At 38.9% G+C, this 21,885-nt stretch overlaps 1 protein-coding gene across 4 annotated transcripts in view; it reads right to left on the bottom strand.

Annotated features, from left to right (window-relative positions):
* The window catches only part of LOC114080723 (dedicator of cytokinesis protein 8), a 220,863-nt gene that overhangs the window by 35,919 nt on the left and 163,059 nt on the right, over nt 1-21,885 (bottom strand). For all 4 annotated transcript variants that reach the window (XM_034636531.2, XM_071600587.1, XM_034636533.2 and 1 more), the window contains 11 exons: nt 18,215-18,384; nt 16,685-16,821; nt 14,612-14,794; nt 14,124-14,253; nt 13,093-13,180; nt 8,857-8,953; nt 7,123-7,257; nt 6,079-6,231; nt 4,557-4,715; nt 2,929-3,029; nt 2,030-2,222 (listed from right to left, as the gene is read on the bottom strand). In XM_034636531.2, the coding sequence (XP_034492422.2) occupies nt 2,030-2,222; nt 2,929-3,029; nt 4,557-4,715; nt 6,079-6,231; nt 7,123-7,257; nt 8,857-8,953; nt 13,093-13,180; nt 14,124-14,253; nt 14,612-14,794; nt 16,685-16,821; nt 18,215-18,384 (1,546 nt within the window). The remainder of the gene's footprint in view (nt 1-2,029; nt 2,223-2,928; nt 3,030-4,556; nt 4,716-6,078; nt 6,232-7,122; nt 7,258-8,856; nt 8,954-13,092; nt 13,181-14,123; nt 14,254-14,611; nt 14,795-16,684; nt 16,822-18,214; nt 18,385-21,885) is intronic.

Here is a 21,885-nt window from a genome sequence, read left to right as displayed (position 1 = left end):
GAATTATAAGTAAAATAAGAATAAGAGAGCTTATTACATATGAAATTAAAACTGAAGTTATTAAATATTAAATAAAATATAATAACAGGAATAAAATATAGTAAGAGGGGAATATTAAATAAAATATAGTATATTAAATAAAACATAGTAAATTATAAGAAATAGTTTAGTAAACAAAATAAGAAAAGGGGATGATATAATTCACCTCTAACTGATAAGTCTGAAGATTTTCTGGAAAGTGAAATTGTAATACAAAGCTAGGCACAGTGGCACATACCTGTAATCCCAGTGGCTTGGGAGGCTGAGGCACAAGGATTGTGAGTTCAAAGTCAGCCTCAGCAACTCAGTGAGGCCCTAAGCAACTCAGCGAGACCCTGTCTCTAAATAAAATATAAAAAAAGGGTGGGGATGTGGCTCTGTGCTTAAGAGCTCCTGGGTTCAATCCCTGCTACCAAAAACAAACAAATAAACAAAAAAAGAGAAGAAATTGTAATACTTATCCTTGGTAATATCAAGTGACCAAAATAAATTTGATGAAAGAAGGTGAACCTAAAAGAATTTTTATAACTTTCTGTTTTGCTTTTGTGTTATTCAAAATCAGATGTAATGTTTTTATGCTTTGGGATGAGAAATAAATTACTGATTTTTATAACAAACATTTCTGAACTGAGAATAAAATTTATTTACTGAGAATAAAATAATAGAATACATATTTCTGTTATTGAGGACCATAAGGAAGGAGGGGTTAATAACATGAGGTGAAATCCAGTTTTGCAGGTGAACACTATACTAGAAATGAGAGGCTCCCAACTCTTTCAGCAATCATTTTAGTGACTTATTCTCTAAGCCTGGGAAAGCCACTTTGAATTGTCCTTTCTTTCTGGTTCACAAAGCATCACAATACCATGTTGAAGAACAATACTGAGAACAAAGCCTTTCATAAAATCTGTCATGGAAATTCAGACAAGAATAATACAAACACTATAAATGACTTTGTAAGTTTGGCTTGAAAAAATTCTATTATTGTAGCTGTATTGTTCATGGTTTCAGGGATGGCCATCTCTACAGACTGTGTCTCTTAAAAAAAAGTACTAATAACACGATTTTGGTTTGTCTTTTTCTCTCTCTCTAGACTATTTTTTTTTAAAGAAAGAGTGGGAGAGAGAGAGAGAGAGAGAGAATTTTTTTTAATATTTATTTTTTAGTTCTCGGCGGACACAACATCTTTGTATGTGGTGCTGAGGATCGAACCTGGGCCGCACGCATGCCAGGCGAGCGCGCTACCGCTTGAGCCACATCCCCAGCCCCTCTAGACTGTATTAAGCTATGTAGGAAGAACAAAAATATTGTGCTTCTTACGATGTTACATACAAACAAGTGGCCACTGAGCCATCTTCTAGGTCTGGCAGACAATTTCCCCTTGTCAACTATGAGTAATTTTAGGTTATTCTCAGAAAACATGGATTCAGCCTTTTGTTTCCCTTTCCAGGTCAATTTCATTCTTTCTCGACTTTGGATCTGAGTGGGACCCTACAGAATTGGGGAATGGAATCAAAAGATTGGGCCATGAGGGAAAGAATTTCTTCAATGTTCAGAAGTACTTTCTTGCTTGTCATTATATGGTGCTACCTATAAGTCTTTGAGAAAGACTTTAAATGACCTTAGAAAATTTGCTTTATCAATTCCTACAGCTGTGAAGTAGGAGTAATAGTTCAGAACACCTATTAAAGTGCCTGTTCCTCTAGGTACCATTATTATAAACAACAATAAAAAAGATGGCAAAGCAATTGGAGAAGGCAAATGTGCACTGTTGACAACTGGGTTGGGCTCTTCTTAGTGGCAAAGACTCTCCCATGCATTGTAGAATGTTCAGTGACACCCTCCCTTTTAGATGTCAGTAACACCCATCTTCCCAACTCCAGTTGTAATAACGAAAAATGCTTCTAGACATTGTTAGTGCAGGGGGTGTGGGCAGAATTGTCTCCTGGTTGAGTTAACTATTCTCGGGTAAAGCTGAACGTGTCCCCACCTGAAAGCTGACACTGCCCACGGGCAGGTAGCTGTGGTCCTCCAGCATGCTCAGATACTCCGCTACTAAGGCAGCAGCGTGTACCAGGCACATGGCGGCCTCCGTGTAGCACTTTTTCTTGGTGTGTTTCTCTGCCATGTTCTGGAGCCAGGTCAGCCGCAGATCAGGAGATGTCTGGTAACTCTTGGCAATTCTGAAGACAGATTGAGTGACAGTTTCAAGGGTAGCAGGCTAATGACACTGTACAACAATTTTTTTTTTTCACCCTGATTTTCCCTTACATCTTGAAAACATGAGAGAAAAGTCAAATACTTTAATTCAACTGTTTTTGTTCCATGTCTAAGGTATGCTGGACCCCAAGAGCACTTAGTGAAAGCTTTATGAGAAAAAAAGACTGTGAAAAATAATGTCCTTTGACATAAATCTCAAGCAATTATCTTCCTTTCCTTTTTCTCAAAAATAATGACAGAAGACAAAAGTATTGTGCCTCTTACGATGTTACATGCAAACAATTTTGCCTCTGTAAACCATTTCTACAGAGCAAGGACTGGAAGTCAAAGTTTTAAACTATAGAGAGAATTTCTAAAGTAAAACTTATATGTGTGTCTGAATATAATTGCAACCAAATCATTTAGAAAACAATTCAGATAACAGTTAAGCAGAAGATAGTGTTATAGAGTAGGCAAATCACTTTAAACTAAGGTGACCTTTTTGAAAACATGTATATGAATCAAACCACTATAAATGTTTAATTTCTACTGATTACCATACACATTTTTGGATGTCATCCAAAATAATTCTGTTCATATTACCTATGGTAATTACATTAGTAAGAACTTCACAGTGACAAATATGGGATCCCCAGGTGATGCCCTTTAGATTTTATCAGAAAAGTTTACCTGTACATGAGATCCATAAGCATCTCAGGATCTTCCTGAAATTCCCTCATTTTCACTGTGTCATATAAGATGCTATTCAGATTGCAGAGAAGTTCTTCCACCTGCAAAAAATGTAAGCCCTCAATAACCTTGGCTTTGTAGTTTGTGGAAAGGAGATAGGATTACATAGAAAGAATATGTGGGAGGCACAGAAACGCTTTGCTCAGAAAAAAGTGAATAATAAGCGTGAAGGGGACTCTAGATGGATTCTTGGTTCTTCAGTTGTTTGCAAGTCCATGTGCTTCGTAGGCCCTGATGTGAGTTGGCTTTGGGATCTGTGAAACAGCCCTGGATCTTCATGCTACTTCCCACTGCAACAATTTTCTTTTAAATTTGTTTGAACTAGTTTTAGTTATTTGTAACCTGAAAGGTTCTAAGCTCTACTCTGAATCATCAGGGTTCTTTATACCAGCTAGGAGGCAGCTTGGGACCACAACTTGGGTTTCATGTTTCTGAAGCTTCCTGGATCTCTCCAAGGCTTCAGAGTTTTTAGAACCTCTGAGAACGACTTGTTCTTAGTTACAAAAGCCAACAGGGGAGACTGCATCACACAAAACCTGATAGACTGTGTCTTGATCCACAGACCCTGGCAAGTGGCTCAGCTGCAGAATATCATCTTATCCCTTCTGTCAACTTCCAGGGCTCCTAAAATTTCTTCCACCATACTCATTTCATTGAAGACCTCTATTGTACTGCCCATATTTTGCTTGGTCTTGTTGGTTAATATCTCTGCATGAATAAGATTAATTTACAGGAACATGGTGGAGAAGAAACAGGTGAGACAGGATTTGGTGCAGGGGAGAGGAGAGGAAAAAGATTCTGAGAATGAGGATGTAACATTACTGGAGAAGGCAGGAGAGCTCTGGGCAAATAGGGCTCTCACACTAAGGGAAGAAAGAAAACTTCACCCATTCATTCTTTCATTCATACATTCCCTCATTCACTCTAGTGGGAACCTATCCTAGAGTAGGCTAGAAGCTGAAGTTAGAAGATAAAGGTGACATGCTTTATCTTTTTCTTTATTCCCTGAGCATTGCAACAGATTATTTGCCCTCACAAGTGTCTGTAGGACTAATCTTGTTGATAATCTCAAACTTGGTCCTTCCTCTCCTTCAAGTACTTGTGGGTCAAGCTGGTCCCTTTAGCATCCCTTAGGCACAATTCATTCTCACCCCTATTCATCATTGCCCTGTGAATCCTACCCCAGCCTTTCCAGGTCACTAGGTTGTTCATTAACTAACCCCTCCTTTTCTCTAATCTCACACCACATGTAGTTTCTTGCCATACACTTAAGTATCAGTTGTTTTGTCTTTCCTCCTAATTGTTTTGAGACTGTGCTCCCTAGATAGACTCTTGGCATCCTGAGGTTGGGGACAGTAGTGAGGAAATATATATGTTTCTTAGAGCACTGAGAAGATGTGATTATGGGACAGGCAATACATCCTTGCAAATTACATATATATAATACATACAAATTATATACATATAATCATATGGTTATGTGTGTGTGTGTGTGTGTGTGTGTGTATGTGTTTATAATCAGCTGATCCCAAATTCATGCTTGAGACAAGGTATGTTCATTGGTCTACCTGGGTAGGAAAGGGAGTTGTCTGCATGGCTGTGTCCTCTTCTGAATAGGCCAAAATTGTCCTCAGGGATCTTCTCAGGTGCTCCTCATTAAAATCTGGTGCTTTGCCCACCAAAGATGCCAGAGACATAGTTACTTGCATCTTTACTCTGGCAAAGTTCTGCATTTTAAAAAAAAAGAGGCACTCAGCTAGTCAATAATTGAAGGCAGTAGGGCCAGACACAAAACTCCCTGAGTTATCTTTCATCCCCGTCTTAATCATTTCCTTTTCTCTCAATGCAAGGTGAGCTACACTGTGCACAAGATTCACATTATCATTTAAATGGTCTGAAAGGACCTTGTGCTCACATAAATCTGTCAGGCTCCCTTTAAATTTTCATTGAGGATTGAGTTGCCTCCATACTGCAAGGCCAGAAGATTCCTATAAAGCTGGGTCACAGGATATATTCTTTTATACCAAGATCCTCTTCTTAGAATTTCATTTAAACTATAATGAGGAATAGAACTTCCAAGGCCAGAAATTACTGAGATTTTAGACCAAAGAAAGCAGCAAGTTTCTAATTCTCCTTTCCTTCCAGAACTGTAGGAAAATAAGGCTATGCCAAGAGACCCTGGGTAATGTCCTAAAGACTTTTAAATAGTTATCACTAATATCTCTCTGAAGATACTACTTTATTCCATGGGCCAATTTATCTTTGTGTGTGCATCTTTGGGGTAGTAGGGATTGAACCCAGAGTCTCACATGTGCTAGAAAGCTCTATACCACTGAGCTCCAGCCTTACCCTTTTTTATTTTATTTTGAGACCAGACTGGCCTCAAACTTTTGATCCTCCTGCCTCAGCCTCCTGAGTCACAGGGATTATAGGCATGTGCCACCATGTCTAGTTCCAATTTATCTTTTACAGAAATTCCAAACGAACACCCCTAAATCTGCACAAACTAAAGTAAAGGCTGAGTGTTCTTCAATAAAGTTGAGTTCCAAAGGCTTCTAGGCTTCAATTAAAACTCAGGTCTAGGGGCTGGGAATGTGACTCAGTGGTAGACTACTTGCCTCGAATTCACAAGGCTCTAGGTTTATTTCCCAGTACCACAGAATAACAATGAAACACAACCCAGTTCCAGTTATTGCTGGTCATTTAAAATTCTCTTCCACAGCCCATTCAGGTACTAGCCAGAACTGTACTAATTCAGAATTCAGAAACAGGATTCATTCTTCTGAATTCTTATACTGTCTGTTGCATTTGTTCCTACACATACCATTTTTATCTATGTATAAAAGACCTTCTGTGTCTTAGGGAGACATTACTGATGGGGACTGCTGCATTCACCAGTCCTGATAGTTGCCTTTAAATGCAAATTCAGGTGAAAGCTGCTATCCATCTTGGTACTGTATTGTTTCTTTCTTGCAGGACTGGGGTAAATGGCAACACTGCACACATTTCCCTTAGGTTTTTCTCTCTACTGATGCTTTGCATTGACTTTCTCTACTGATTCTGGGTCACTTGTCTGGTCTGAGTTCTTACACTGGTAGCTCCGAAACTGAACCTCATGAGGAGGTAGAGGGTGGCGCAAGCCTGGCTCCGTGTGGTGTCCATGCTGCTGCTGCAGTGGTGTAGCACACGCTGACACAGGTCCGCACACTGTTCCACCTCTTCCTCGAACAGCAAGTCTCCAAACTAGGAGAGACACAAGGCACCATCAGGCATCACTTGGCACTTGATAAGCTTTTTGGACCAGATGCCTATTGAAATATGCAAATGTCTGCTTGGACAAGCAAAAAGCCCAGAAGAGTTAATGCATTGCTCCATAAAGATAATGACCTATGTGAGTCAGAAGATGGGTTTAAGCAATGAAGTTGACTTAAGATTTAATTATGAACCGCCCAACTAAGGTCAGGGCTATGTTATTAAAGTTCATTGTTAACCTGGTTGAATTCACTGGTGAGATCATAGCTTTGAAGAAATGAATCATGAATTTCCTGGGTTCCCTGGAAACTACTGGTGACTAACAAAGAGAAATGATTCTAGTAGAGGATAGCAAAAGAATTCCTCTTTCTAAATTTAAAAGACCCTATGGAGAAGGCATACATGGAGATTTCCCACAAAGGAGAAAATTTAATCTGCATAGACTATACTAACCAAAGATAATATACATTCTCAGGTTCTCAGAAAATTAATTTAAACTTCTGGCATTTTATGATACGATATTTTGTAAGACTTAATGGGAGTCATGTATAGGATTTAATCTCATTATGATAAGGTATTAAAGGAAAAGGGTAAAATTACAAATTTGCTCCATTGATTTTTGCTCTTGTATCATAGACTTTTAGTGAGTGGCTATTTCAAGTTCTTTAGTTAGTCCCACGTTTCAAGTACTAGAGACACTGTCCTCTCATGGTGACTTCTTCCATAGGAAGTGTATCTGCTTTCTTCCTAAGAAGAACTAAGACCTTCAATGCATGCCATTTAAGATACTCCATGGGTTTTGGTCCACCTGAAGACAGAAGTGAAGCTAGATGAGAATCTTACCCTTAATTAAGAGTAAGAAAACAAGTGTCTCATGTTTACCTTGGCAATGAGGGCTCGCAGTGTCGCAAAGCAGTGAGTCAGGTAGGTGGTACTTTGATCACAGCTTAGGGAATTCACCAGGACCCTCAGAACGCCTCCCAGCAGGCTGTCTTTACAGTCCAGCGCTGAGCTTGCCTAGGGGCCGGAAGAACAGCATTACTGAATCCCTGATGTGCAGTGAGCTGGGGGCTGAAGACAGGAGAGACTGCTGAACGTTATCTCGGGACCTGATGTTCCATTGCTCTCATTGGAAGGTCTTCAGGGTTTGGTGAGCCACCATCTATTGTCATTCTCTAACCATGAGAACTGAAGACTGATTTCCAAACTCCTAATTGATTTGGGACTTTTGCCCAATTCTGGCTTCCTAAATGAAGCACACCTCCCTCTATCCTGGGCCAAAGCTTTTGGAATGCTCTTTCTTTGTATACAAGGCCTAGCTTGCCTTGTGGGCTTCAAAACACAATGTGGGTTTCCCAGTACAACAGAGGTGTCAGTGATGTTTCTACATAGAAGCTTATTTATCAGCTACAGCAGAACTAAAAGTACCAAGGATAATAGTAACTAAGTTTCACCTTTCTTGGAAAATTACAAATACATTTTGAGGCCTGATGTTAGGTACAGAATGTTTAAGGTTGAGTCATATAAAGATACCATCAATGTGATGTCAAGCATTTATGTTATCAGAGATATCAAAGTCATTAAATATACTTGAGTCATTTGTGGATGCTCAAGTCCTTTATATAAAATGGTATAATATTTGCGTATAACCTACACATATTATTAAATCATCCCTAGATTACTTTAAATACTTAAAACAATGTAAATGCTACATAAATCCTTGTTGTAACATGTGGTTTAGGGAAAAAATGATACGAAAGAAAAAAGGGACTGTACATGTTCAATATAGATGAAAATATTTTGGGGGGAGGGGTACCAGGAATTGATCTTAGGGGCACTCAACTACTAAGCCCATATCCCTAGCTCTATTTATTTATTTATTGTATTTTATTTAGAGACAGGGTCTCACTGAATTACTTAGTGCCTCATCCTTGCTGAGGCGGGCTTTGAACTCATGATTCTCCTGTCTCAGCCTCCAGAGCCACTGGGATTATAGGCATGAGCCACTGTGCCCAGCGTAGATGCAATTTTTTCCTTAATATTTTCAATCCATGGTTGGAGTTTCCATGTACACAGAACTGGCAGATATGGAGGGCTGACTGTACTTTTCTATAGCAGGAATGGCAAACTTATGGGATAAATGACTTTCCTTCAGTAATTTGAATCCAAAATAAACATCATTTACCCTACTTAGCACTATTTTTTAATCTAATCCAGTCATAAGAACAGCTCCTATATCAGACAGGGACCATCATTCAACTGGATTAGACCCATCAGGAAAAAAAACAACAACAGTTAACCACCCTGGGTCTAGATATTAAATCAGAATTTCACCATTTGAATTATAAATTTGGCATACTCTTGGGCCAATTTAACCATGGTCAGCTCATCAAACACATCTTTCCAAGTGAGCAGTAAGTCCAAGAAGCCAGAAGAATGTTTGGTATCTCTGGAGTTTATAAGGTGGATGTTATTGTAAGTAGTAAACTGTCAACTTCACTTTTTAAAAGGATCACTATTTGTTTCTTTCACAATTTTGAATAAAGATTTCCTTCTTAAATTCCAGTGAACACATTCATCTTAAGCAAATTAGGTCAAGCTGTTAGTTTTTCTCACCTGGATAATGTTTTCCTGCATGTCCAGGATGATTAGATTTGCTTCCGTAGCCAGATTGCCACTGATCAAGGCTTCTTGATCTAACTCTGCCTTTGTTCTAAGAAACAAAAAGAGGTTCAAATTAACACACAAATCAAAGCTGGCCAGGTTCTAGTAATGGTGATCTTTGCACCAAAGCATAAGGAAATCTTTGGAAGAGTCAACTTAGAAATGAAAACAAAAGCAGCTGGCCTCAAGTAACTAAGGTGTGCAGGCATTTTCTGAAATTCATGTGTGGTTAGAAAGATTCTGTATTTCACCATATAATTGTCATGGATTTTAGAACATTTTTTTTTTTGCAATAGGTGGGGTATAACTATGATGTGAAATTTTAAAAACAATTATGCTGGTTCCTTAGAAATCATTTATTACTAATGTGTCTTTGCTGCAAGATTAGGATGCACTGAATACTCGTGAATGTACATTAATGTAGTGGTGACGATTATGTGGTGAAATACTGTTATCGAGGTAAAGTTTCCAGGTCATTCTCATCCCTACTATTATTAATAATGATGACAACTATAAAAATAACAAGATGGGCAGAGAAGCAATCACTGGCTGCTATTAGCAATTAGGGGAGCCCATTAGATTATTGCCTAAAGCCTCAGGGCCATGCCTGTATTTCATGCATGAGAACTCTGGATCTGTGGTGGGGGAGGAGGAAGACCCTGCAATATGCAGGAGAGACTGGGTGTAGTGTGAATTTGGCAAACAGTGACGATGCTGGGTTAGAAAAGGGTGATGCTTTAGAACAGGGGCAGTTCAGTTTCTTAGCTTCCCAAAGACCATGTTGGGAAGCTAAGAGACTGAGTTGGGGTTGGTCAGCCAGGTATGGGACATTTTGTCTTTTTTTTTTTCCAATGGAAAGCAAAGACTGCATTCCCATGGGGCAGATCATCTAACTGATATCACTCACTAGGGAATGGGAAATTGCCAGGTGCTGCTCTTCTATTAGGTTTCATTTTAAGGAAATATGGACTAGTCCATGCATTCTCACAAAATTCAACTAAGATTGGAAAGGGATAAAGTAAGCCCCCACCCCCAACAGTTTTGCTTTCCATGGTTCAGTTATTCATGGTCAATTGCAGCCTAAAGAAATTAAATGAAAAAATCCGGAAGTACACAATTAATTAATTTAAATTGTATGCCAATGTGAATAGTATGCTGTCCCACTCTATTCTGCCAGGTGAATCACTGCTTTTTCCAGTATCTTCAATGCTGTACACTCTACCCACCCATCGGTTACTTATTAGCTGTCTTGCTTATCAGTTTCTCCATGCTTGCATACAGAATTTGGTAACATCTGAAGTTTTAAGCACCCATTGGGGTTCTTGGAATGTATCCCCTGTGGACAAGGGGGAGTACTATATTTTGTATCATCATCCACATTTAGTTTCCAGGGAAGGGAGGTGTGAAAAAATGACTTTTTTAAAGTGACACTAGTGGCCAAGATGTAATTTTGGAGCTGGGGCATCATGCTGTCAGCTCACATATCTTAAGACGACCAAGGCTACTACTTAGATGTTCTCCAGTATCCTTAACCCACTGGAGGACATGCAGTTTATTACATACATCTGATGATCAGAGTAAACATTTCTGTGTAATTTAACTGTTTCCACAATTAGGAATAGGCTCTCAGGTCCCAAGTTGCTTCACATGCCTCACCCCCATTCTCCAAGAGAAAGCATTTACGTACTATAAATGAAATTTAAAAGCTTTCTTTGTTGTTGTTAAATTACTGGTATCAAAAATACTGTCAATGTGTAATCAACACAAAACTTCCTAGTGAAATATAAAATATGGCATGCACTTTTTATTACTTCTCATTTCAAAATAGCTACATGTGGCTGGTGGCTACTATAATGGACAGTGCAGATCTAGAGTATCCTTATCTGTTTTTTTAATTCCAATTTTTTTATTGCAGTTAAAATATATAGAACAAAGTTTACTATTTTAATCATGTTAGAATGTGCAGTTCAGTGGGATTAAGTAACTTCACATTGTTATGCAACCATCACCACCACTACTCTGGGGTTCAAAAAGCCTACCAGCTATTTCTTTAAAACCATGTTCTCAGACTTAGCTGCACAATAGAGTCATGTGGCAGTTTTACAAATACTGATTCCTGGGCTCCACCACTGCAGATTATGAATTAGGGTATCTTTGGGCACTTTGAAATTAGGAGCTTTAAAAGCCCCCTGGGTGATTCTAATGTGCAGCCCATGTTGAAAATTACTGCTCTAAAAGAAATAGAGTGAAAATAATTAAAAAGTGTTCTGGTGAATGAGACAAAAAAAAAAAAAAAAAAAAAAAAGATGAAAGAGACAACTCAAGTAATTACAAAAAGTTCCCAAAGAGCTAGGATGAGAAGTTCTAATTTTTCTATGCTATAGCCACTGAGGTCTGCAGGTGTGCATCATTAGCTCTAATAATGAACAGCCCACCAGGTAGCTCAGCGCTAAGAACTAACCTAGACAGAACTCGCAGGCTCTGCATGCTAAGATTCAGCATTATGTTGTTATTGCAAAAAAAAAAGGGAGAGGTTTCCCAAATCATCCATTTATGTGGCCCAGGCAAAACAGACTTTGTTATTCTCTATTTTAAATCTCATAGATGACCTAACCAACTAAGCAATTCTGTACTTACTATACGCAGATTGTTGTTGTTGTACATTATCTAATCTAGAATGTATAGACTCTTAGAACCAAGTATCTTACAAATCAGTTTAGGGAACTTGGAGCAAGAATAAAATACCCAAAGCAAATAGGCATTATTTTATGTTTTTTGGGGGTACCAGGGATTGAACTCAGGGGCATTCATCCACTGAGCCACATCCTCAGCCCTATTTTGTATTTTATTTACAGACAGGGTCTCACTAATTTGTTTAGTGTTTTGCTTTTGCTGAGGTTGGCTTTGAACTCTGATCCTCCTGTCTCAGCCTCCTGAGCCGCTGGGATTACAGGCATGCACCACCGTGCCCAGCAGACATTATTAATAAGACCAATGACTGGGTTTTCCAAAGTAACATCTGTAACAAATTTCTTTGATGTTCTAAAATAAATTTCACTCCCCAAAGTTCCATAAATGGGCCAGAATATTCTATAGTGACAGCAAAGATATGAACTCGTATTTATTTACAAAGCAATAGTGTTACTCAAGTCTTCCCATCTTTTTCTATGATGTGTGTGTCATATGCCAAGGGGATGTTCTGCTTATGCCTTGTCAAGTGTGTGTGTGGTCTTCAACAATTCAATGTTGTGCTCTGTGAGCTGTGGGATTCATTAGGCTATCTGTTGTAAGAGGCAGAGGAGATATGCACCATCTATTCAAATATATTTAATTTTGTCTCTCATTTGTCTAAGTTGTTGCATATAATTGCTGCACTGTCTTGTGCTCTACCTATATATCTCTCTCATTACAATCCAAACAGGATTTTTATTCTTTCATTTCTTTATACTTTTTTTCTGACTGTGATATATATCATAACACTGCAGGAAATCCAGCAAAGTATAAAAAGAAAACAATTGCCTATATTCCCAATACCCAAAGAAAACCACTAGAAATATTCTGATAAATTTCCTTCCAGTTTATTAAAAATGCATTTATTTATAATTAAAGATTTGAAATTATATCCTAAAACCAGATGTCTATCCTGCTTCTGTTCACTTAATTATTTTTCAGAGGCATTTCCCCATGTCATTAAAATTGTCATTTTTATGGCAACCTAATATTTTGTTACATGTTTTCCTATGTTGTAGTGTTTAAAGTGTTTCTAATTTTTAAAAACAATTTCAAGTAATACTGACATGAATATCCCTGACTATACATCTTTGAACGCATTTCCAAATAGGGTTCAAAGGATTCAGTAGGGATTTGAAACTATATGGTATTGGGCACTTTGTCCCATGTTCTGTAATTCCCCACTCTCTATTAGTAGCTTTCATTAAGCTACCTGAGGTTGCTTAATATTAATTTTTTAAAATGCTTATCAATGTGATGCATGTTTAATAGCTGGCAATCACAACTCCTTTAAACCTTTGAACATCATGGGTCCCTGGGTGGAGAATATTTATACAGATGAAGATGCTTCATTTTCTTACCCATGGAAGGATGCAGTTGTTTCAGTAATACAAGTAGCCTGGGAAAAATGGTTTTGGACTTAAAATAAAGGTAGAACACAGTTGCTGAGTGACTCACTTATCTGACTTCTCATTAGCTTGCCGCCAATGTGTCTGCTCTTTCTTCCATCTCAAATTTTCATTTAGGCCTGGAAATCGGTCATTCCCTAGGAGTTAAGAAATGCATGATAGGAATTTGATTAGCATGAAACCCTTTAAGATAACCAGAAATTCCATAACAAGCTCAACTGAGAGGACTCAGAACCATTTCTCCAGTTAATTAGTCTGTGCAGGATGCTGAGAGGAGACAAAGCCACCGTGCCTATGTCGGGGTGGTCTGCTCTTTGATTCACAGGGTACAGGCTTAGCATCCCTGCCTTTCTGGGGTATCAAGGAGCATATTTTTCATATTTTTAAATATTTTCACTGAATTATTGGAGATAGCCGGTGTCAAATGAAGGTACCTTGTCACCACCGAAAATGCTGAGCTCCCTCCAAGCTCCCTGCTATTGAGTCCTGTTGAACAGAACGAGCTGTCTTTCTGTTGTATTGTGAGCACAGAGACTAAGACCCAGAGCACATGAACATTTCACTCTATTATTGTAGAGTGATGAGCTCCACCTTCTGAGGTCTTTCCTGGTGTGGCAGGGTCCTTAGAGGACTTGAACACTCTGAAGCCCGTTTGGGAAATTGGTTCCATTCCAATAATGCCCTGAATGATTTGGGGGAGATGATCTTAGGCCCAGAAGGCTCTAGTTTCTTGATCATGCTCCAGAGGGATTAGTCAAATATCCTCTAAAGAGGCCTCTGCCTGGAGGGAGACATGTCCCAACTCATCCATGATTCATATTCTTGGATGTGACCTTTATCCACCACCAAGTTTTCACTCAAACATGCCATCAGGGGCCATTTTGAGAATTCTTTGATCTGAGTAGCAGCTTTCCCTTAGAGGCACAGGGCTAATCTTATATACACCACGCATAGAATTCCAGGATCTTCTGCCTCTGCTGTTATTGCAAATGTCCCATGAGAGTGATTTCCAGAGGAACTTCCTTCCCACAAAGGATGCAGAGGGGTTAACAGAAAGCAGGGAAAGGCTTCCTCACATACCTGGAGTCCTGCGGCGCATCATCTCCCCTCTGGCCCCTTCGCCCCGGAGCAAAGCCTCTTCCAGTCTAGCCTTGACATCCCTCGACTTCTGCAGGACTTGGGTACTGACTTTGTCAGAACTCTGCTTTCCCTGGGCAGGATAGAAGCAGTTTGGTGAGGTATTTATTGATGGGAGAATCATCAAAACATAATACTCCAGTTAAGTTGGCCAACATGTACATGTAGCTTGACATGTAGTACAAGAGGCACCATTCTGGAGAGTCTTACAGCTGAAACCCTATTAACAGAAATGGGGCTTTCTGCAGAAGGTTGAGCTCTTTTCCCTTTAGAATGATCATATGTATAAATGCAAATAGGCTGTGTATTTGAATACAGAAACATGAAAAACTAACAATGCCACCATTGGCCTTGCAAAGGGGAAGAGTAACAAGACAGGATTGAACTTGGGAGATTAGTGCAGGTATAAATTTGAGATACCCTGCACTTACCTTATATTCAAAACAGGAGACACAGATGAAAAGCAGGTCTAAAATTCTGTTTAATTGCATTGATGGCAGGTCAGCAATCCACTTCCTAATGAGACTCTGATCAGCATTTTTCATGATCCAGAGGAAGCAAATCATGAGGTTGCGGGTGGTGTCGGCGTTCAGCATATTATACTGCTTATAGGGCTGGGAGGAGGCAGGGGAAGAAGTCAAGTAACATAAAAACCAAAAGCTGAGGGATGATAATTTCTCAGAGATTTCTCAGAACATGGGGGCCATCTTTTCCTTGTCTGGGGATGCTTCCAGTAGCCCTGCCTTTCCTGGGCAGGAAAGCTGTGTTCTCTGGAGCTGGGCTGCTCACCAGGGGCACTGTTTGAGGCAGATTTCAGCCACATAATAGAAGAACATACTCTGTCTTAGGGAGTGATGTGGTCTATTGGTTAGCTCTGGACCTTGGCTAAACTTTTCAGTGATACAAATGGGTTTTCTCTCTTTCTTTCTTTTTTTTAAAAATATATTTTTAGTTGTAGTTGGACACAATCCCTTTATCTTATTTACTTTTATGAGGTGCTGAAGATCAAACCCAGTGTCTTGCATGTGCTAGGTGAGCACTTTACTGCTGAACCACAACCTTAGCCCCCAAATGGGTTTTCTTGCTGCTAAGATCTTTGAATATTACTTCTTGAAGCCAGACAGATGTAAGGTTGGACTTACAGAAGAGAACTAGTTTGGCTAGGCACCATGAATAACTGTTTAAGATTTTAGCTTCTTTGTTACATAGTCTGAAATATAACATGAGAGTCATGAACTGCCTGATAAATTAATCAAATCCATAAATTAGTGGAGTCTTCTGTAATATGAATTTAACAGTAATTCCTTTTTGGCAGTGGGTGGGGTATGGATGCTCAAACCATTTGTTATTCTACTCTGGCCACAAGTGCTAAGCACACTTTCTGTTACTCATCAAGTCAACAACAATATGCAGCTGCACCCTTGGTTTATGTGGCGTAACTAATATCCAGTGGAATGTAGTGGTGAAATTGCAATGAGGTATTTGTGAATTATGTGAAGGAAATGTTAGTTTTGGATGGAAATAGAGAGATGATGAAGTTACTTCAACTTGAATTACCCTTGGTGTGTTGACAAGAAGTAATGAAATCCTTAGATATAACTTCACAGGGAATATGTTCCAACAGGTGCACTTGGGGCTTCTGCGTTCCTTCCTTAGAGGCAAATGATATAAAAGGCAAAGGCTGCCTCGAGTGGGTACCTTTGATTAGAAGGATCTCAGAGAGGTGGAGGAGGTCAGAACACACAATATTTATCAGACTGTAAGATCAGTGATGTCAAATCTCAAACATTCTTTCCTTTTGTTTCTTACTAAGTGCTGGAGGAAGAGAAGAAAGTCATCTAGCAAAGAGGAGCTGGGCCAAACCCTGTCTTCTCAGATACAGCCAGGTTGAATTCTCTACAGATATATATCTTACACTGAAAGGCAAAAGTAAATTAAGATGGGGGACACAGTGCTGTTTTGACAAGTGTTAGAGCTCATCAACAAATAGTGATGAATCCCACCTCAGGTGACTAGAAGGCCCATTCCTGGAGTAGCACCTCCTTAAGCCATAGAGTTTGTGCAAAAGGACAGAGCCAAACAAATTTCATAGGTTCCGTGGGGACCAGGAAAGCTGAAGTCTTTTGCTTGAGAAGCATATATTCCAAGCTTCTGGCCATTTCAATCTTTTTTTGGAGGCGGACTCAGTACAACTAAGCACAGCCCAGGACACCAACATAAGGAAGCCTTGGTTTGATCTTTTTTGTAAAGATCTCCGAGTTCCCAAGTTCACCTCTTTCCAAGTTTCCTGAAACGTGAACTCAGCCATTGGGGCTGCCTAGATCTGAGCTGAAAGTCTCACTGTTGTAGGAAACCTTCTCTGATCTGTTTTCCTAGAGCCAACCTCACTGTAATTCCTTTCAGCACAGAGTAACCATCACTGCTAGCTGTAAGCTGGGCTCTCTCATCTGAAGAGGGGAGAAGACACAAGCAAAAATTAAGCCAGAGAAATATGCACTACATACCAAGGAAGATAGCATCGTTCCACTTGTCTTCAGATTAAAATGATTCCCTGCTATGGCCAGGGCGACGTTCTGGTTAATTGCACTGGGTCCATCTTGTTCTTCATCAGATCCACTGGTGCGGCTTTTCCCACTAACAGCTGCAGTCAAAATATCACAGGAGATGTCAAGCCAAAGTTGGCATTCCCTGTGATATCACCCAATGTCCAGTCAGTGACTGGGACCTTCCTAGTCACTAAAATCAGCAGTCATTTTAAACTTGATGTTTAAATTATTTATTATTTTATTAATAATGTTACCATATGTAGCAAAAAGCAGCCAAAATGTTGCTGAACACAAGATTAGGCTGGAAATGATTTTTTCAAATTGCAAAAATAAAAGCTTTCATAATAGCTTTCTGCAATATAATTTTTTAACTTATTTATTTTAAATGATTGAAAAGAATCTATGATTATGTAATGAAGCAAGTATCTTATAATAGATCTCAAAGATCCAAAAGTACCAGAATAATGTTATTTTCATAAATTCAGCAATAATTCATTAAATTTCAAATGTTTGCAGTGAATTTTAACTTATTGCCCCTATATAATATAGACATATCCATATTTATACATAGGACTAGATATGCACAAACGAAAAGGGGCCAACCATTTAAAAGGCTGCTTTTTTTTTAAAAGAGAGAGAGAGAGAGAGAATTTTTAATATATATATATATATATTTTTTTTTTTTTTAGTTTTTTCGGCAGACACAACATCTTTGTTTGTATGTGGTGCTGAGGATCAAACCCGGGCCACATGCATGCCAGGCGAGCATGTTACCGCTTGAGCCACATCCCCAGTCCTAAAAGGCTGCTTTTAAAGAATGCTACCAGTCACATACAGAGACCATTCCTTCAATTTTTGGAAAAGTATGTTAAAGCACCTGACATCAACTGGTTCACTAAAAACCAACTGGACCTGTCAACACCATAGCAATTTGGATCTTCAGTTTTTCAGAGAAAAATTAAGTGTAGACAACATTTCTTGTGCTAAAGTTCTAAAAGCAGACTCAAATTTTAGAAATAACAATTCACTGTTGTGTTTTAAGGCAACTGGGTTTTTAAACAAATAATGAAGTAAATAGCACATAGAAATTATGTAAGACCTGGTAACATTATCAAAACCAAAAAATTATGTTCTCTAATTCATACAAGGCATTACAGAAGTGATCTCCAAAGGCAATAGTTCCGTTATTATATATCATGCTTTGTGCTGTGTAGTTATAGAGTTCATCATACACTAGCAGATCAAGGAGTACATGAATGAATGGACAAGTACTTTCTGAACAAAACATACATATGGTTATGTGTCTTTTTTTTTTTTTTTTAACTAATAGGGACCTGGGTTAAGAAGATTTGGAGGCCACAGCTACGAAGCCTCACTCATACAAGAGTACCAGCACTAGAGCTAACAACAGAGACTTATTCTGGGTGGGGAGTGGGCATTTGGCAGGGCCCCTCATCAGTCCAGGAAGGAAACACAAGGGGTCCTTACCTGTGAAGTCATAGAGCTGTGGCAAAGCATCCAAAATGATGCCAACCAAAGGTAGGTAAAGGGCAGCAATTTTGACCTTCATTTCAGGTTTGACACACCGTGGGTCCAGGTCATGTGAACTTAGCAGGCTGTGGATGGCACTGACAGCTTTCCTTTGCACTTTGCTGATTCTGTTGGCACAATGCGGAGAGCTACAGATTACAGCGAAGGAAAACTGAGAAACATGCTCTAAACAAACAAACAAAAAAAAGTGATCAAGACACTCCTGAGCAATGAGGTGACAATGTGAAAACTAAGCAAAATAGGGTAGTCGTATCTAGAATCCAGTAGCAGACTGTTCTAATCCTGAATCTGTGGGTAGAAGTGTCTAGAACCCAGTGGCAGACTGTTCTAATCCTGAATCTATTGTTTATCATGATGTTTTCAAGTTTCTCATGTTGTAGCATGAGAACTTCATTTCTTTTTTTTTAATATTTATTTTTTAGTTGTAGTTGGACACAATACCTTTATTTCACTTATTTATTTTTATGTGGTGCTGAGGATCGAAACCAGGGTCTCGCATATGCGAGGCGAGCGTTCTACCACTGAGCCACAACCCCAGCCCCAGAACTTCATTTCTTTTTAGTTTTGAAATAATGATGTTTCCCCAGGTCCTTTCAGTCTCAATTTTAGTAATTTGAGTTTTTTACTTTTTTCTTGGTTAGCCTATCTAAACGTTTGTCAATTTTGATGATATTTTCAAATAATGAGCTTTTAGTTATGCTGATTTTTTCCTCTCGTTTTTCTCTTCTTTATTTCATTACTTTGGCTGTAATCTTGATTATTTTCTACTATCTGCTTGCTTTGGGTTTCATTTGCCCTTCTTTTCATAGTTTGGTATATATTCTTTTGACATTTTATTAAAACCATGTATAGATATTTACTTATTTAGGAATAGTAAAAACTAAAATTATAATAAAAAAGTAGGTTGTATTTATCCCCAAAGAAATGTGCTCTAATGTCCACCGAAAACCACACAGAAGAATGTTCAAATCAACTTTTCTCACAATAGACCCAAGTGGATGCTTCTGTCTATAGTAGAAAAATTGTTGTATACTAATGTAAAGGAATACTAAAACCAAAAAGAACTCCTGATATATACAACCATACACTGAAGGCTACTACAGGTATAATGTTCAGTAAAAGAAGGTGAAGTTCAGTAAATACTAGTCTCTGGTAGAACAGATCAGATCAGAACAGTGGTTGTCTATAGGGACTAAAGCTGAGAGGGGGCAACAGGGAATTTCCTGGGGTGCTAGAAACACCCTATATCTCTGTCTGGCTGGTAGTTACCCAAGAGTGTTCATACGTGAAAGTTAATTACACTTCAGATTGCAGCCTTTTAATGCATATGAATTATACCCCAATAAACAGTAAATGAGATAAAAAACCTAGTATGTGGAAGCTAACCTTTGAAGTTCCGTTTTTAAAATACGCTTTTTAAAAATTTTTAAATATGCTATTTCAGAATCTAGGGTTAGATAGAAAATATTAAATGAATTTTCAAATGACTCAGATTCTTACAACCTGCCTTTGAGAAGCTGTTCTTGTTCTGACTACTATCTCAGTCTGTGGTCCTGGCAGTGGGCCGTGTTCTGAATAAGGCACTACAATTTGCTAGCTTAACACAAAGATGCTAAGCAATTTCCAAATGCTTGAAAAACACCACGGCATTAATGATGCATGGACACTTGTGGATACACCCAGGCCCAAGAATTCCAGGGAGACCCACTGAAAACAAGCTGAGGCTGCTTATAGGGATCCAATGACTGAGATGTGTCCCATCGGCTCTTGCCCCACAGGTGGGTAGGTCTATTAATTGTTTTGGCAGCAAAAGAAAACACTGATCAATAGGAAGTTTTGTAAAAGGAAAAAAAAAAATTTCTGAGGTTTTAGCCCACCTGGTAGAGTCCTGACAGTATTTCTAATAACTTTCCAGGAGTGTAACAGACAACTCAGCAATCAGGGATTATTGTGTTGCCAAAGAGTGACACTGTTAATTAGTTTCTCTCTAGGGGTTGGAAAAGGTACTTGGTTTGTGTGTTTGAAGAATGTATCTACCTGATTAAGCATAATTACAAGATGGTCTCTGAACATACTCTACCCCGTTGCTAGTAATATCACAGCTTCAATTTTACAAGGAATCAAAAACAGATGTCAGAGCTATTTCCAACAAGACAGAATGGAGTATAACACCTAGTGCTAAAATAAATACAAAAGATTAGAAACCACTTAAAGAAATGTATCAAAGGACAATTAGGAAATTGGGCATGTTTGTATAGGAAAGCAATATCCTTTGTGTTCCAACTTTCTTCTCAGCACCTTATCAGCATATGTGTCAAGGTATTTTTTGTTGCTATAGTTAGAGGGTAAAAAATTCTAGTGAAAAATTGGGAGTAATTTAATTACAGTCAAACCAATATGGAATTGAAGCCATGGACCAATATCAAGGCCAGATACTGCCGTATATCTCCTGGGTGCTGAGACATAGAGGAGGTGAAAGAATGGTAAGTCCTGATCCTATGGCATCTTCCTTAGCCTGGCGAGGCCTGACCACGAGAAGCCTACTAGAGACAAAGGGCAACTGCCTTCTCAGAAGTTATTTCCTTTGTCAGCACTGAGCTAAGCAGCATCTTGCTGTTGCCTTTGAGTGCTCACACCTTTGTTAAAATGGCTTTGTTTAATGGTGCTGGGAAAACTGGAAATCCATATGCAACAAAATGAAACTGAATCCCTTTCTCTCGCCATGCACAAAAGTTAATTCAAAATGGATCAAGGAGCTTGATATCAAATCAGAGACACGCCGTCTGATAGAAGAAAAAGTTGGCTACGATCTACATTCTGTGGGGTCGGGCTCCAGATTCCTCAATAGGACACCCATAGCACAAAAGTTAATAACTAGAATCAACAAATGGGACTTACTCAAACTAAAAAGTTTTTTCTCAGCTAAAGAAACAATAAGAGAGGTAAATAGAGAGCCTACATCCTGGGAACAAATCTTTACTCCTCACACTTCAGATAGAGCCCTAATATCCAGAGTATACAAAGAACTCAAAAAATTAGACAACAAGAGAACAAACAATCCAATCAACAAATGGGCCAAGGACCTGAACAGACACTTCTCAGAGGAGGACATACAATCAATCAACAAGTACATGAAAAAATGCTCACCATCTCTAGCTGTCAGAGAAATGCAAATCAAAACCACCCTAAGATACCATCTCACTCCAGTTAGATTGGCAGCCATTATGAAGTCAAACAACAACAAGTGCTGGTGAGGATGTGGGGAAAAGGGTACACTTGTACATTGCTGGTGGGACTGCAAATTGGTGCAGCCAATTTGGAAAGCAGTATGGAGATTTCTTGGAAAGCAGGGAATGGAGCCACCATTTGACCCAGCTATTCCCCTTCTCGATCTATTCCCTAAAGACCTAAAAAGAGCATGCTACAGGGACACTGCTACATCGATGTTCATAGCAGCACAATTCACAATAGCAAGACTGTGGAACCAACCTAGATGCCCTTCAATAGACGAATGGATAAAAAAAAAATGTGGCATTTATACACAATGGAGTATTACTCTGCATTAAAAAATGACAAAATCATAGAATTTACAGGGAAATGGATGGCAT

This window comes from Marmota flaviventris, chromosome 13, assembly GCF_047511675.1.
Source record: "Marmota flaviventris isolate mMarFla1 chromosome 13, mMarFla1.hap1, whole genome shotgun sequence".
NCBI classification, from domain to species: Eukaryota; Metazoa; Chordata; class Mammalia; order Rodentia; family Sciuridae; genus Marmota; species Marmota flaviventris.
This window is presented reverse-complemented; position numbering and strand designations above follow the sequence as displayed.